Source organism: Ursus maritimus, unplaced genomic scaffold (assembly GCF_017311325.1).
Source record: "Ursus maritimus isolate PB19 unplaced genomic scaffold, ASM1731132v1 scaffold_7, whole genome shotgun sequence".
NCBI classification, from domain to species: Eukaryota; Metazoa; Chordata; class Mammalia; order Carnivora; family Ursidae; genus Ursus; species Ursus maritimus.
In genome coordinates, this window is record NW_024426885.1 from 36,830,297 (window position 1) to 36,843,174 (window position 12,878).

The 12,878-nt window shown below is 58.8% G+C and overlaps 1 protein-coding gene across 4 annotated transcripts in view; it reads right to left on the reverse strand.

Moving 5' to 3' along the window:
• The window catches only part of RASGEF1A (RasGEF domain family member 1A), a 29,132-nt gene that overhangs the window by 1,896 nt on the left and 14,358 nt on the right, over positions 1-12,878 (reverse strand). For 3 of the 4 annotated variants that reach the window (XM_040624080.1, XM_040624078.1, XM_040624079.1), the window contains 9 exons: positions 8,480-8,680; positions 5,865-5,987; positions 3,855-3,992; positions 2,813-3,034; positions 2,149-2,223; positions 1,707-1,799; positions 1,171-1,273; positions 1,004-1,083; positions 83-274 (listed from right to left, as the gene is read on the reverse strand). In XM_040624080.1, the coding sequence (XP_040480014.1) occupies positions 83-274; positions 1,004-1,083; positions 1,171-1,273; positions 1,707-1,799; positions 2,149-2,223; positions 2,813-3,034; positions 3,855-3,992; positions 5,865-5,987; positions 8,480-8,680 (1,227 nt within the window). The remainder of the gene's footprint in view (positions 1-82; positions 275-1,003; positions 1,084-1,170; positions 1,274-1,706; positions 1,800-2,148; positions 2,224-2,812; positions 3,035-3,854; positions 3,993-5,864; positions 5,988-8,479; positions 8,681-12,878) is intronic. The other variant, XM_040624081.1, reaches the window with a different exon arrangement.

Below are 12,878 nucleotides of genomic sequence, written 5' to 3' on the forward strand. Positions count from 1 at the left end.
GATAAGGCTGAGGGGTCTGTTCTGCCTTGTGTTGGGACAGTCTGGCCCCCCTCCCCTCAGACCACAAGGGGGCTGAGCTCACCTTGAAGTTAACATGCCCATTGGGCAGGTGGTTGGTATGGATTTTGTGCAAGAAATAAATGTCCTTAACGAAAAGGTTGAATACAGGGATAACAATCTTCTCTCGGCTGCTGTTGGCCATCTGGGACCTCTGCGTGGCCCCCTGCAGGGCAGTACGGTAGTTGCAGAAGTTGCTGGATGGGTCCATGTGATGCTGTGGGCAGACAGGAGGACCTGGTGGGCAGTGTTCTCCCTGCACCTGTGACTTGCTCAGAATGCCCTTTTGCAGAGTGGGAAACAGTGATGGGGAAGGCCCTTCCCCACGGGGCAGCCCTGAACTGTCATCAGAAAAGGCCTCCTTTCTAGAAGTGAGCACCTGGCTCAGTACAGGGTTTGGGTCGAAACATCATCAGGAGTTATAGAGAAGTCTCACAGCTCACACACACACCTCTTCCCCTCCCTGCTGAGCCTGGGTCTCACCTTTTTCCTTTCACAAAACCTTCCTTTTCCCCTCTACTTGGACCAACACCTACCAAACCTGACAAGCTCCACAAGACATTGGCAGAAAATGGATTCTGTGATCAAATACATCAGGGAAGGCTGCAAGTGAATCTGCCTGTCCACTCCTGGGCCACCCAGGTGATCCAGGAACACAAGAATTCAAGCCAGGAAAAGGCCAGGCGGCTTAGCATCACCCAGCACAAGGTTCATGGGCCAACTTTTGTCATAACTGTTTCCTAAGCACTCCCCAGAACTTGCTTTAGGCAATGCCAGTTCTGACTAAAGTCCCAAGGGCCAAGGAGGGCTTCAGCTACTCACCTCCTAGAGCAGCCAGGCCAGCTCAACGTGCCCTACCCCAGATGGCACTGTGGGTAGTGGGTTCTGAGCAAAGGGGCAGATCTACCCCTCCTTGGGCCAATGTAGGATGAGGCTGAGTGCTTACCTCCAAGACGTCAAACTTGGCCGTCTTGACTTTGGACCATGTTTTCTTCAGCCTCGCCACAGGACTGAGGTTCATGCCAGCTGCAGGGAACAGCAGGTAAGGTCAGGGCAGGGGTAGGCAGGCCATGCAGAAGCTGGACAGGAAGCCCCTGGGGCCTGGACACTCACAGATGATGGCCATCATGGAGTTGAAATTCCCGATGTTGAAGCACTCCCGGGCCACATCAATAAAGAACTCTAGCATGCGGGTCCGGTGCTTCTTCTTCACCACCTTGAGAGCAGCCAGATAGCCTCAGGGTGAGCCCACCACACGAGCATCCCCTCCACCACCCGTCCCTTAAGGGCAGCCTGGATAGGAGCTACTCTGGGTCCTCAGAGCTGTCCGACCCAGGGCTGGGGAGATGTTTGTGGGCTGCAGAGGCAGGAGAGCAGTCTGAGAGTACTAGGGAGCCCCAGATAAACTCACAGACCGTGCTGGTACCCCATGGATGGGTGTCTCATAATCACTGTGAGATTGGCCAGGGGGCTGGGGGCGGGAGGTGGGTAACAGGGATTTTAGTGGCCCTGGCAATGGAGGCTTCTGTCTCCACTTTCAAAATTTCGTCATCTGAGGGGTACAGAAGTCAGCCTCAGGCAGCCCTGTTGGTTCGGAGAAGTGACAGTGCCGCCCCCCTGCCCCCCCACATGGGCCATGCAGCACTTACCCGGCACACCTCGGTGGCCACTAGCATGCTAAGGCAGTTGAACCAGTTGTCATAGGCCTCCAGGCTGTAGGTCTTGGTCAGGTCCCCTCGGCACTGGTGGAACACAACAGGTCACAGGGAGCCTGAGGACCCTGCCAGCAGGTGCTGCCCCAGTCCTACCCCCAGAAATTAGTAGGAGTCATGGCCAAAAGAGACTGAAAGCAATGGTGGGGTGTGAGCAGCTAGACAGATCCAGGTCTCCCAGGACACCCCCTCTCCAGGCTCCTGGGAACACTGGCCCCCTTCCAGTATGTATGACCCTGTATTGCTGTTTGCTGACCCCTTGGAGCAGGCACCAGGCCAGACCCATATCCATTTGGTTGTGAGGCCCCCACCCTGCATGGGGTGTATATAGTACCAGGCCCACCCTAAGGCCACCCCAGAGCACACAGTAGCCCCTCACCCTGTGCTTGTCCCGAGAGTCCATGTGGCTGACGATCTGCATCAGGTCCTCAGGGTGAATGCTGCTGACCCTCTCCTAGGATGGGCAAAGAGCACAGGAGGGTGACAAGCCTACCATTCTTGGGCAGGCCCCCCACTCAAGGTGTAGGCCACGTTCAGAGTAGCAGTCAAGACCTTACAGGTGTGTACCACAGCCCCTCCTTGATCAGAGTACCCAGCCAGTGGGCAGGCCCTGCCTGCCTCCCACCAAATGTACCCCCCAGGGGTCTGAAAGACCCTCCCCTGTGAGGGGAGGAAACAGGGCTTCATGGGAGTGAGGCAGAAGCCTTGGGGCAGTGGCTGCTAGCTGCAGGGTACCTTCCCAGCCCACGACATAGGCAAGATGAGGTGATAGGGTGGGGAAAACTGGCTCTCCCCCTCCAAGCCCTTCACCTCCTGGGTCAGTCCCCATCACCCCAGCCCCTCCCATGTACACAGGGCTGCTGTGATCCTAGGGACCCAGAAGCAGTGGTTGGAGCTGGCAAGTGAGCTTCACCTGACACGCCAAGAAGACCAGCTAGGGAGGCCCTGCAGCACTGTTGAAAAATGCAGGGGGCGTCCAGCAGCCTTGAGTTAGCATTGATGAATACACCCCCACCCCAGACAAGGCACACTGCAGCACTGACCAGCTCAATATGAGTCAGCTGCTGGGCCAGCACCAGGGGGTCGCAGCACACACCCAGGATGTCCTTCTGAGTGGCTGGCGGCTTAGCCTTGAGGACAGACCCTTTATCCATGGCTGGTGAGCGGAGCTTCTCCCGCAGCTCCTGAAGCTGGCTTCGGGCAGCCAGAGACAGCAGCAGGCTCTGTGTCATTTGGGCAATGGCCTTCTTCACTGTGCCGTTCTCCTATGGGGATAGGGGACAGTGAAGGTGCTGGTGTGGGTTGGCAAGACCACCACCTCTCCCGAGGAACCCATCTCGTCTCTAAGGATATGCCTAACTTTGAACCCACATCCCTACTCAAACCTGCCATGAGCATTTGGGCCTTTGAAGACAATGAATACAGTGTGAGCTCCTCTGAGTACTGCTGAGGGGGGCTCAGCTGGCTATCCTGGGGGGTAGGCCTCTGGGTCTAAAAACCATGGCTTTCCCCGCGGGTGTCCAGCTGAGCTACTACTTTTGGCCTTCCCACAGCAGGGGGGTGGAGGGGGAGGGCACAATTGGAAAGAGAGCATCTGGAAGGGCTTCCTCCAGGACCAGGAACCTTCACTGTCTGGGTGGGAACAGCCCTGGCCTTGCCCAGAGCTTTCCCTGGGCCTTCTGAGCCGTCCAGCCAGACAGAAGGGGCTGAGTGCACAGAGCACCTTCCAGGTTTCCTGTCTCCACAAAAGACCAGCAGTGAGCTGGGGGCCAGAAACGCAGACAGGCTCTTGCAACCTCTTACTATCCCACTCCACTCACCCCAAACCCAGGAAAGGGTGGGGCCTGGGCTCATTCCAGCCCACCACTCAGGCCACAGGGTCTCCCACATGCAGAGGGTGCCGAGGGTAAGCCTGGCGCATTGCTGGACAGCTGAGCAGTCTTCTTGGGCACAAATGGAGCCACCCCGCAGTCTTCTTGGAAGGCTGACAGCACTATCCCTGAAGACCTACCCTCCTGTGAGAGTAGACCCCCTCCCCTGAACATTTACCCAGGGAGCTCTGCCGGGGTCCAAGGAAGACCTCACCTCATCACACTGTGTGACCCGGTGGGTGATGGCCTTCAGTTCGGCCATGGCCTTCTCATCCTGGAAGTCGTAGGGGAAGGCCTCCGTCCACTCCTTTAACAGCTGTACAATCTTGGCTGAGAAGGACTTCAGCTTGGCCTGGGGCAGCACGGCAGAGAGTAAAGTCACCCTCCAGAGCAGGTGACGAGATGACAAGTGGCACAAGCCTCCCCATCTCCCCCAGGTCTTCAACACCCCCACACCCATTACCGCCTGCAAGACCTTCCCTCCCCTCCTCCCCGCATTGGGGTGAGGGTGCTAGGTACGGGCATCCCCCACCCTGTCCACCTGCGGTTTTGTTGTACTTGCTTTGTTTCATACTGCCCTTAGTTCAGCTCTTTCACTTAAATTCATCTTCAAAAAATTCATCCTCTTACTACTGTGACATAGAAAACTAGTTTCCCTTGTTGTTAATTAGAAGTTACCCATTTAAAACAACAACAATGAAAACCAAGCAAAATTATTAAAAATGAGAGACTCTTGCCTGCCCCCTCTCAGTTAAAAGCGGGTTGGCAGATGCTGGGAAGGGGTGCAAACACTCAGAGGCATCCCTCTCCCAACTTCATGTCATTAAAGATGGGCAGGCACCCCTGCTGTTGCCCTGGATCCACACGCACGTAAGGCCAAGGAGGCTGTGCCGAATGCTTGGCCACAGTGTTCCAGCTGGTCCTCAGTGCCCAGCCCCACGCTGTCCCACTGAAATGACTCCATGTGCCCACACCCCTCCTGTGCCCACCATGGCTCCTCCTCAGCACTGACCCGCTCCCTGCCTACCTGTATTTGCCCGACCTGGACTGTTCCTGCTGGGCCTCTAGCCACTCATCCCCACATCCCCAGCATCTGCCCCACCCCTGCTGAGCTGCCTCTAGCCTGCCTGATCCTGGCCATGGACCCAGCTGGTTCCCTAGCGATGGCTTCTCATGCCTGACAGAGCCTCTCCCAGCTGGCCACCTCACTCCCTGCAGCCACTCCTTTTGGCCAGAGTCCAGTGCATGCAGCATCCAGAAGGCCTTGACACTTCCACCGGATGACCACAGCACCCCACATTCAGCAGGAGCTAGAGCCTTGAACTTAGAGGCCCTGTGGTACATGTCACCCACCATGAACACAGGCCTGTGGGCTCACCCCAGGCTCCACTCAGGCTTCTACTGTCCCCACGCTGAACTTCCGCCTATAATTTCTTCTCCCCACCCATCCCACTTTGCCTTATTTCCACCTGTCTCTTCAGGAGCCTTTCCTAATCCTCTGCAGTCAAAGCCTGTCTCCTTGCACCCTGGGACGGCCTCCTCTGACAAGGAGACTCAGTTCAGAGGCCTGTGCTGCAAAGACAGGAGGCCTGGCCTGGTGGAGGGAAGGTAGAGGACAAAGTCATCAGCAAACAGGGGCAGGACATGCTCTGCCACAGCCCAGACTCGGCCCTGCCAGTTTTCGGACCGTGTACCCACCACCCCATCTTCTGCACCAGACTGGGCTTCTAAAAGCCTCATCCTAAGCACATGCCCCCAGTCACCCTGGCCACCCAAAGCCTGGCTCAATCAGAAGAGACAACAGGGGCAAAGAGCCCTACTGAAGTCACTTAAGACCACTCTGAGCAGCAGTCAGCCTGACAGTGCTGCCACCTGACCCCTACCCGCAGAGTGGTAGCTTTTCTGCCAGCTGGGGGTCCTGGAGCTGACCAGGATGGCTAACAGTGCTGTCTGCTGTGGCCCTTTCCTGGAAAGAGGTGTGAGTGCCCACCAAAAACAGTTACTTTCAGCGTCCCATGAAGAGTGCTTGGCTCTGTGTGCACCCCATGCCCCAGGGGTGCCAAGGGGGCCAGAGACAAGCCAACCTTGCCCAGTCAGGGAGGGCCCTGGGCTTGGGTCAGCCGGACCCGTCCCGCCGGCTTACTCAGAGCAGGCTTCTCCCCCAAGTGTGAGCAAAGGGGGAGCCGGGGGCGCAGAGACAGGGAGCCTCCATCAGCACCTTTACCTTCTCAGACCCCGTCTCCAGCTGCTGCCTCTGCTCCAAGCAGATCTGCCCAACACGGGCCAGCAGGTCATGAGGGGGGATGAAGACCCGGGAGCTCAAGAGAAATGTAAAGATGTATGTCCTCTGACGAAAAGAGACAAGGTGAGAGGATCAAGAATAGATCAGGCCTGGTGCGGCCCCTCCAGGTGTGGTCAGAGCCTGTCTAGCCACCCCCCAGGCCTCCCAGCACCATCTAGGAACTGTGCCTCCTCCTGCATGCTTTGCTGCACCTGGAACGCCCTTCCTTTTCTCTCACTGCTACCCAAGTCCCGCCCCCTCCTTGCAAGGCACAGGTCGAATCCCCCTTCCCGGCAGCTCCCAGACGCTTCCCCTGACAAGCTCAGCTCCCAGCAGTCTTACTCTACGCTCTGCCCTACCCCGTGATGGGAGAGAACACCCGACCTTGGATGTTGGTGGGATTCTCCCAACCAGTGGAGCCTATCACCCAGTCCACAGTGCTCCCAAGGCCAGGCTCCAAGTGTGCTTCTCCCAATCGCCACTGGCCTTGCCAGTGGAGGCCAGTCGGGGGCAGGGTGGGGCATTCTTGGAGCCAGCACCCAGCCATAGGGGACTTCTGCACGTGGTCACTAACCAGCTATGGGCCTTATCTCCACCTGGCACACCAGGGCCCCTCTGTCCCACATCCTTGTGCCCTTGTCATTGGGCCGTGTGGTACAGGTTCTGAGGGGTCCTCATGATCTAAGCTGAAAGGGAGCAGGGCCCAGAGCCAAGGGTTCTCTGAAGCATTTCGTCTGACATGGGTCAGCACCTGTGAGCTCTCCACGCTGGCCTACAGGTTGGACTTGGAAGTGGGGGACACTGCTTGGGGTTCTCCTGGGGATTCTTCCCCTACATGGCTGCTGCAGGCTGGGGGACCTAGGACCCTTTGTCTACACTCTGGGCCCAAAGGGGCAGGTCTTCTTCACTCCAGTCCAGAGCAAGCTGGGCCATGTTTGCTGAGAACACAGGCCTTGTGGAACAGGCCTCAGGGCCTCACGGCCTCACAGCCCGCATGCAGCCTTCTGAGGCCACTGGAGGAAACCCTCCTGGGAACAGCAGGGGTTCCTCAACCCCCCCCCAACACACACAGGCGTGTGCGTGCACACACACACACTTCCCATGTCCTGTCCCCAGGCTGTGCAGCATGGGTGCTCAGAGATCCCAGCTGGTCGGTGGCCCCTTCTAAGCAGGTGGCTCAGACGTGTGATGATAGTCACCCAGGCATCACACCTTGGAGTTCTCAGCCAAGGCAAGAAGAGCACACAGGGAGGAGCCCTGCATTTCCAAGGAGCACAGAGATGTAGTGGTGTGCACGCATCCCCCAGCTGCCCGCATACATGGGGCAGGGGCAGTGGAGGAAGGCTGGGGGAACCCAGGAACTTGGCAGATGAGCTGATGCCCAGCTGGCCTCTGCCAGCCCGACCCTTCTGCTCTACCACCCCTTTACGCTCTCCTGGGAAGCAGGTTGTGATCCCAGGGTGTAGTGTTTGGGGGAGGCTCCTCTGGGACAGACAGAAAAGAGGAGTAGCTCCCCCCACAAGGCCCCAGAGCGGTGCTGGGATTGGAGGGGCCAGCCCCTGGGAGGCTGATGCCCTGCCCTAGGCTGCCTCAGGCCTCTCTCTCCGCCTCTGCCACCTGGCCCTCAGCTGCCAGGTCCGCACCACCAATACAGTCCCAGCCCAGCTCTGGGAGGGTTTTCAAGTAGGATGGAGTAGACGGAGCCCCAGGAGGGAGGGAGGAGGCCTGATCAGGGGCCGGGGGGGCACCCAGAAACTGAGTTGGCTCCATTAGATACAAGCTGGAGAGGGGAGGGGGGCAGTTCCTCTCCAACCCTCCCAGGCAACAGTGTCTGGCTCGCCGAGGCCAGCGAGCACAGCTCTGCTCTCAGGAGGGAGGGGGCCTTTGCAGCTTGACTTTCCAAAGGGAGCAGGCAGGCCCAACACCACTGCTGCGAAGAGATGTCCCCTATTGAAGGCAAAAGGGAAGCCACACGTGACAAGGGAACTCTTTTTCTCTGTTCTAAGAATGTACCAACGGCATCTTGAAATGAAGAGGGTGCATTCGAATTGCTGCCGAAGGCCAGTCCTGCCCACGCAGGCATGTGCCTGGGGGTCTGCATGCCGGCCAGGCATGGCGGGGCTGTCTCCCTTTTTTCTAGACTATGGCAGTTCATGCACAAAACAAACTTCCCAGCTCAGGGACAGGACACACGCTGGGCAGACCCTCAGCAGGACCCCAAGGCACCAGCCTTGCCCTTTAGACTCCTCTTCCTGAGGACCCTGTCCAGAGCGCAGGTCCCTGTTCCTCGTGCCATCAAGGCCCTCTCACAGCTGCCCGGGGTTCCTCGTGCCATCAAGGCCCTCTCGCAGCTGCCTGGGGTCAGCAGGGAAGTCACTGCACCTTCCTCTCCCCTAGGCTGGGCACAGGGGGCAGAGCAGGAAGTAGGGCTGAGGCTCCCTGATGGCCTGCCCCTCCCCAGCTCTGTCTGGGCCTCCCTCCCCATCCCAGAAGCAACCTCCCTTGGAACCTAGGTGGCCTCCAGCAGTCCCACCCGTCTCCAGGCCCTAGGCACTCACATCCGGGTAATAGTCCACTGTGGGGACCAGGTGCTCCATCAAGGCCTCCAGGGACCCAGAGATGAGGCGTCCCTCTTGGAAGACGAGGTCCCCTGAGCCGCCAGCCCCGCTTCCTCGCTCCCCCATGCCGGGCTGCACCTGTCCACTACAGCTGGGCCCGAGTATGCTGGAGAAGACGACGGACGTCTGGGGCATAGTTTCCTGGGAAGAAGAAAAAGGCATCACAGGCCCAGCCGCCAGGCCCTCCTCCTCCCAGGCCAGCCTGCATCCTGAGTGTGTGTAGATGCACAGTGCGAGCCCCAGCAGGGCCAGGAGGGACACCCCACCCAAGGATGGGCATTAGAGGTCAGCGCAGGTGGGCAGGCAGGCTCCTTGGCAGCCCCTGCAGCCACTGGGTATCTGATTAATGTTTCTTCAACACCTGCACTGTGCATACCAGGTCTCATTCCTGGAGCCTAGACACACAAAACCCTGCCTCCTGGGGTTACATCCCAGTGGAAGAAGAGAAACTATGGAGGAGGAGAACATGAAGCAATGTAGGAGTGGTCAAGGCAGCCTCAGGTAAGGTACCACTGGAATAGACTGATGGTGTTAGTCATGCAGCATCCTGGAATAAGAAAGGAACATTTTAGGCATAAGGGACAGCAGGTGCCAAGGTCCCGAGGCCAGTGTGTGTTAGAGGGAAGAAGCAGGGAGAACAGTCTGAGGAATAACAAACAAGACTATACACACCTGGGGGATAGGGGGCCATGTGCTCTTCCTCTGAGTGAGACAGGAGACAGTGGGACTCCAAGCACAAGAATGACCTGACTCAGAAACCCGGGCACAGTCCCTGATCTGTGCCTTTGCAAGCTGTCTGTGGGGGCTTCTGAGGCTGCTCAAGTCCATGTGTCTTGGGCAGCCACCTGCCCATAGCCAGCCCAGGAGTCATCACCCTGTTCCTCCCCCAAGGCTCCTCACCCCCAGCGGGGTCTGAGGGCACCCCACCACGCCCCGCCCATCACAGCCCAGAAGGCCACAGGAAGGAGCTGCCAGGAGAGGCCCATCCCTTCTGCTTGGGGTGGTAGCCTCTCCTGGAGCAGCTGGGCTGAGGACCTCATAACTGGACTCCCCGACCATGCAAGATCCCATATTGCCCATTTTTTCAATGACATCAATATAAATTTACATAAATGCAGAGAAACTCGTGGCCGTTCACCACCACACCAATTACAGAGTTTACTCCAAGGGAGCTGGAGAAGGAGACTCACTTTCCATTCTACACATTTGTAGCTATATGGTAACTTTTCTAAATGACACATCCATTTTATCATTTTTTAAATGACTTTGTTTTTTAGTGCAAAGAGGCTGAGTTTTGAAATCCGCACTTTTTATAAAGGCACGTTAGAGAGACTGAAGCCCTGGGTTGGGCCTGTGGATGGAGGCACAGCCACCACTGAGGGTCCCCTGAGAAGGCAGGCTTCGAGGCAAGGGTCTGGAACCCACTCAGAGAACAGGGAGGGCCCACGGGGGCTGTATGGGACCACCCCTGCATCTACCCTGCCCGGGGACCCACCCAGAAATGCTGCCTGTCCACCTGTCCTCCTCTTTCCCCTCCTCTGTGCACTGAGCTCACGGGTCCTGGGGGCCTCTCAGTTCCTAACAGAGCCCCACCCCCAGCCACGAGCACTGAGGGGTCTCCAGGTGCAGCACCAAGTGGCAAAGATTAAGAGCACCCTCGGGTTTGAATCCCACTCTGCAACAGCCAGCTCCTTGCCCCTGGCCAAGTCTAACCAGCCTCAATTTCTGCGGCCATTAAGTGGGGATGGGGACAACCCCTGCGGAGCCCTCTGCCTGCTGGCATTTCTGTTGGCCGCCCCACCTGGCCCCGTGGGCCCCTCTGTTCTTGTACTTGGCGTCCTCCCCTCCCATCCCAGCAAGAGCAGGAACTGCCATCATTGGCCACGTGATGTGTGTCATTGTCCCCAACTGGCCCCCTTCGCCGGGGGGTTGGGGGGAGACACAGCAAGCAAACTCATAATACAAAACAAAGCTCAGACGGAGTACATCACACGAGCCATCAGTGACACCAATGCGAGTCATCTCAGTAATCCTCACAAGAATCCCCACAAATCCCCTTATTCTCCAAGCGCTACAGATGAGGACAAGGCACAGAGAGACTAAGTAACTGGCCCAGGTCACGCAGCTAGATCGCAGCAGGGCCAGGACGGCCGCAAAGGCAGGCAGGGACACCTGAGCCTGAGCTTGGCCCGGCCACTTGAGGCTCTGTCAGGATCCTCAACCTCGAGGAGCCTTTATTTCCTCATCTGTGCAATGGGCACAGGGCGGGCTGTCTGACATTTGCTGGGAGGATGAAGTGGGCACTTGTGTAAAGTGCTGCACGAGAGACACGCTCTCACCTCCCCATCCCGGAGGAGCCGACGCCCACAGACATGCCCGCTCAGCACCCCGCACAGGCCGTGTGGGTTGCCCAGGACCCAAAAGCGCTGGATTATTCTAGACACGCTGGCCTGCAGAGGCCTTGAGAGCCCGACCCCGCACGGACGCTCTCAAGCCAGGGCGGTGCTAGAGCTACGGCAGCAGCACCAGGCAGCAGCATCAGCAGGGAACTCGTCCGGAGCCCCCCCCCCTGGTTCTCGGGACTTTTAGATCCTCTCCGAAAGCCGCGCTGCCCCATGCGGGGCCCACCCAGCAGCACCTCCACCTGGCGCCTCGCGAAAATGCAGGACGAGCTCCAGCCCCGTGAGCTGAGTCAAGACCGCGTTTCTGTGGGACATACTCGGCCTTGGAGACGCCTGCAAGTGAGGAGAGCCTGCCTCGCCTGGGTCAGGGCTGCGGCCGGACACCACAAGCACCGGGGGGCTTAAGAAAACACTCTGCCCACCCCGCCGCCCCACAACCCTGACATAACTGGCCTGGAGTGCTGTCTGCCATGGCGGTTTTCAGGGTTTTCCAGGTGAAAACGGGAGCAGGGGGTACAGAGAGCCTCTCACTCACCTCTGCTGCCCTTGGCTACACCCAGACATGACCGGAGGCTGTGGACACCGGGAGGAGAGCTCTGGAAGCCTCCTGAGGCCAGGCCCAGGACGGGGGAGGACGGAGCCGGGCTGGGCCAGCCTTCCGTACCGACTTCCCTGGCGCCTGAGGCTGGAACCCGCACCCCCGCTCCATGTTAGCTGGCCCCCCGGACAAAGCAGCAGCCCGTGGCGGGAAGTGGGAGACGGACTCACACCCCATCCCCTCTGCCTCCTTGTGCTCCTCCTCCGTTCAGGCAGGAAGGCAAGCACCTTCTAATCACAGACGCACTCGGCTCCCTGCGAGCCAGGTGAAAGTGATTCACCATCTCCTGCAAGCTGGGCCTCACGAGCCCCCCACCTTCCCCACGGGGCCAGGTGGGCGTCCGGCCGGCCCGGGGCCCAGGTACCTGGTGCAGGCGGGAGGGACCTGGCTCCGAGGGTGGAGGCAGCAGCCATGAGCCAGCACTTGCCTGGCTCGCGCCTGATTTTAGTGAGGTTTTACTCGACTCTCTGGGGGCATCTACGGAGGAGTCCTGCCTGCCCCTGGGCCCCAAGTCCCAAAGGGTGCTGGGGTGCCAGGTGAGAGGCCACTCCCACTGCTCCTGTCCTGCCAGTGGCACCGTGGTGGCTGGCATGGGATGGGGGCAGGCCGGGAGGACTGGCCTGGCAGAGGCCGAGTCTGAGGGACCCTTTGCAACCTGCCACCAGCAGTGTCCAGGAGGCTGGCCGAAGCTGAGGCAGGCCAGGTGGGCCAAGCAACAAGCTGCACCGTTGACCTCTTCATCTTTCTGCCCCTTCCCGGGGTTCCCCCACCACTCCGCTCCATCTGGCATACCTGCTGCTGCTCCCCAGAACAGGAAGTGGCTACCGTGGGGTCCTGCAGCTACCCCTGCTTCAGGGCTCACTCCTGCTCCCACTCCATGGTCCAATAAAGCACATGACCTTGGGAAAACCCCAGCCTCCTGCAACTCCATTCCTTGAATGCTCCTTGTCTGCACCCCAAACCATGACCATCCACCCACACATGCCCAAGTCCTTTCATGGGGGTTCAGGTCTGGGACTTCAGTGGGAGAGTCCAGAATGGAGTCAGCAGACACACGCTGTCTCAAGGATAATGGGGAAGCCTCGGTTTCCTCTGCTGGTAATTGGGTATATAATTTCTTGCCCCACTCCCCTGGCAGGGTGGTGAAGGCTAGATGAGAACATGGAAGCCAGCCCCCCTGGGAGTGGTTCTAGATGCCACTGTGGGCCACCACCTCTGTGCCTGGCCTCAGTGACACTTGAGTGGTCAGCACTGGCTGCCATGCTTCTGACCTCCAGCCTCTGGCCTAGAGCCTCACATCCTCAGCAGGCTACATGCCTCCTGCCCTCAGCTGTGAGTT